A 1384-nucleotide genomic window follows, 5' to 3' on the forward strand; every position below is an offset into this window, starting at 1 on the left:
CAACCACAAGAGGAAGTTTGGAAAGAACCCAAATACATGGAGACTAAACAGCATCCTTCTAAAGAATGAATGGGTCAACCAGGAAATTAAAGAAGAATTGAAAAAAATCATGGAAACAAATGATAATGAAAATACAACGGTTCAAAATCTGTGGGACACAACAAAGGCAGTCCTGAGAGGAAAATATATAGCGGTACAAGCCTTTCTCAAGAAACAAGAAAGGTGGGAGCGGGAGCCAATATGGCGGCCGAGCGCAAGACGAAATTGTCCAAGAACCTGCTGCGCATGAAGTTCATGCAAAGGGGCCTGGACTTGGAGACCAAGAAACAACTAGAAGAGGAAGAAAAGAAAATCATTAGCGAAGAGCATTGGTATTTGGATTTGCCAGAGCTTAAAGAAAAAGAGTGTTTCATAATAGAAGAGCAGAGTTTCTTGTTATGTGAAGATCTTCTCTATGGAAGAATGTCATTCAGAGGATTTAATCCTGAGGTTGAGAAATTAATGCTCCAGATGAACGCTAAGAACAAGGTGGAAGAAGTTGAAGATGAAGCAGTGGAGCTCGATGTGTCAGATGAAGAAATGGCCAGAAGATATGAGACCTTGGTGGGGACAATTGGAAAAAAGTTTGCCAAAAAAAGAGACCGTGCCAGTTATGAAGAAGATGAAAATGGACACATAAAACCAACAGTTAAAGTAAAGAAGATGTTTCTAAAGCCCCAGGATTAAAGTAGATGCTTTGAGACAGAGCTCAGGGAAGCTTCGTGAGAGTTAGCATGTTTTGGAACTCATTCTGATGGCTTCTCTACAATTATTAATACTATAATGTTTATTTGTAAAGAAGTAGACAATTTTGGAAAGATGCCATTTTTGAAACACAGGTGGTGGATGTTATACATCCTTTGCTTAATGGTGTTCCTCAGGATGGGATTTTTAGCCCTCGATCTTCAAATATACAGAGGTAGGTGGTTGCTTCCTAATTAAAGATCTTTTTGACCACAGGTTTTTTTTTAATAGAGCTTTCTAGTCACTGACCTTGAATTGACATACATAAATTAAACCAGTGTTTAAGTTGCCTTTATGTTTATATTTTACATTAAATTACTAATCATGCCAAGCCAATTTATCCATATATTTTGGAATCAAATGTCATGAGGACTTATCATATGTAAATTCATCAAGAGCAAACGTGCCACTCCGGCCCAAAGTACTGGCATGCTGCCAGGTCATTGTTAGTTTGTGGAATTGTGGGGTTTTGTTTAAGGCTTTTATTAATAAAAAATTGTTCTGTAATAAAAAAAAAAAAAGAAACAAGAAAGGTCTCAAATACACAACCTAACCCTACACCTAAAGGAGCTGGAGAAAGAACAAGAAAGAAACCCTAAGC

The 1384-nt window shown here is 37.6% G+C and overlaps 1 protein-coding gene across 1 annotated transcript; it reads left to right on the plus strand.

The window, feature by feature from the left end:
* The first annotated feature begins 230 nt into the window (after positions 1-230).
* On the plus strand, positions 231-1073 carry LOC131818929 (M-phase phosphoprotein 6). The gene has a single exon (XM_059153712.1). The coding sequence runs from the start codon at positions 241-243 to the stop codon at positions 724-726; it is 486 nt and encodes a 161-aa protein (XP_059009695.1). The 5' UTR covers positions 231-240; the 3' UTR covers positions 727-1073.
* The last annotated feature ends 311 nt before the right edge of the window (positions 1074-1384 follow it).

This window comes from Mustela lutreola, chromosome 16, assembly GCF_030435805.1.
Source record: "Mustela lutreola isolate mMusLut2 chromosome 16, mMusLut2.pri, whole genome shotgun sequence".
NCBI classification, from domain to species: domain Eukaryota; kingdom Metazoa; phylum Chordata; class Mammalia; order Carnivora; family Mustelidae; genus Mustela; species Mustela lutreola.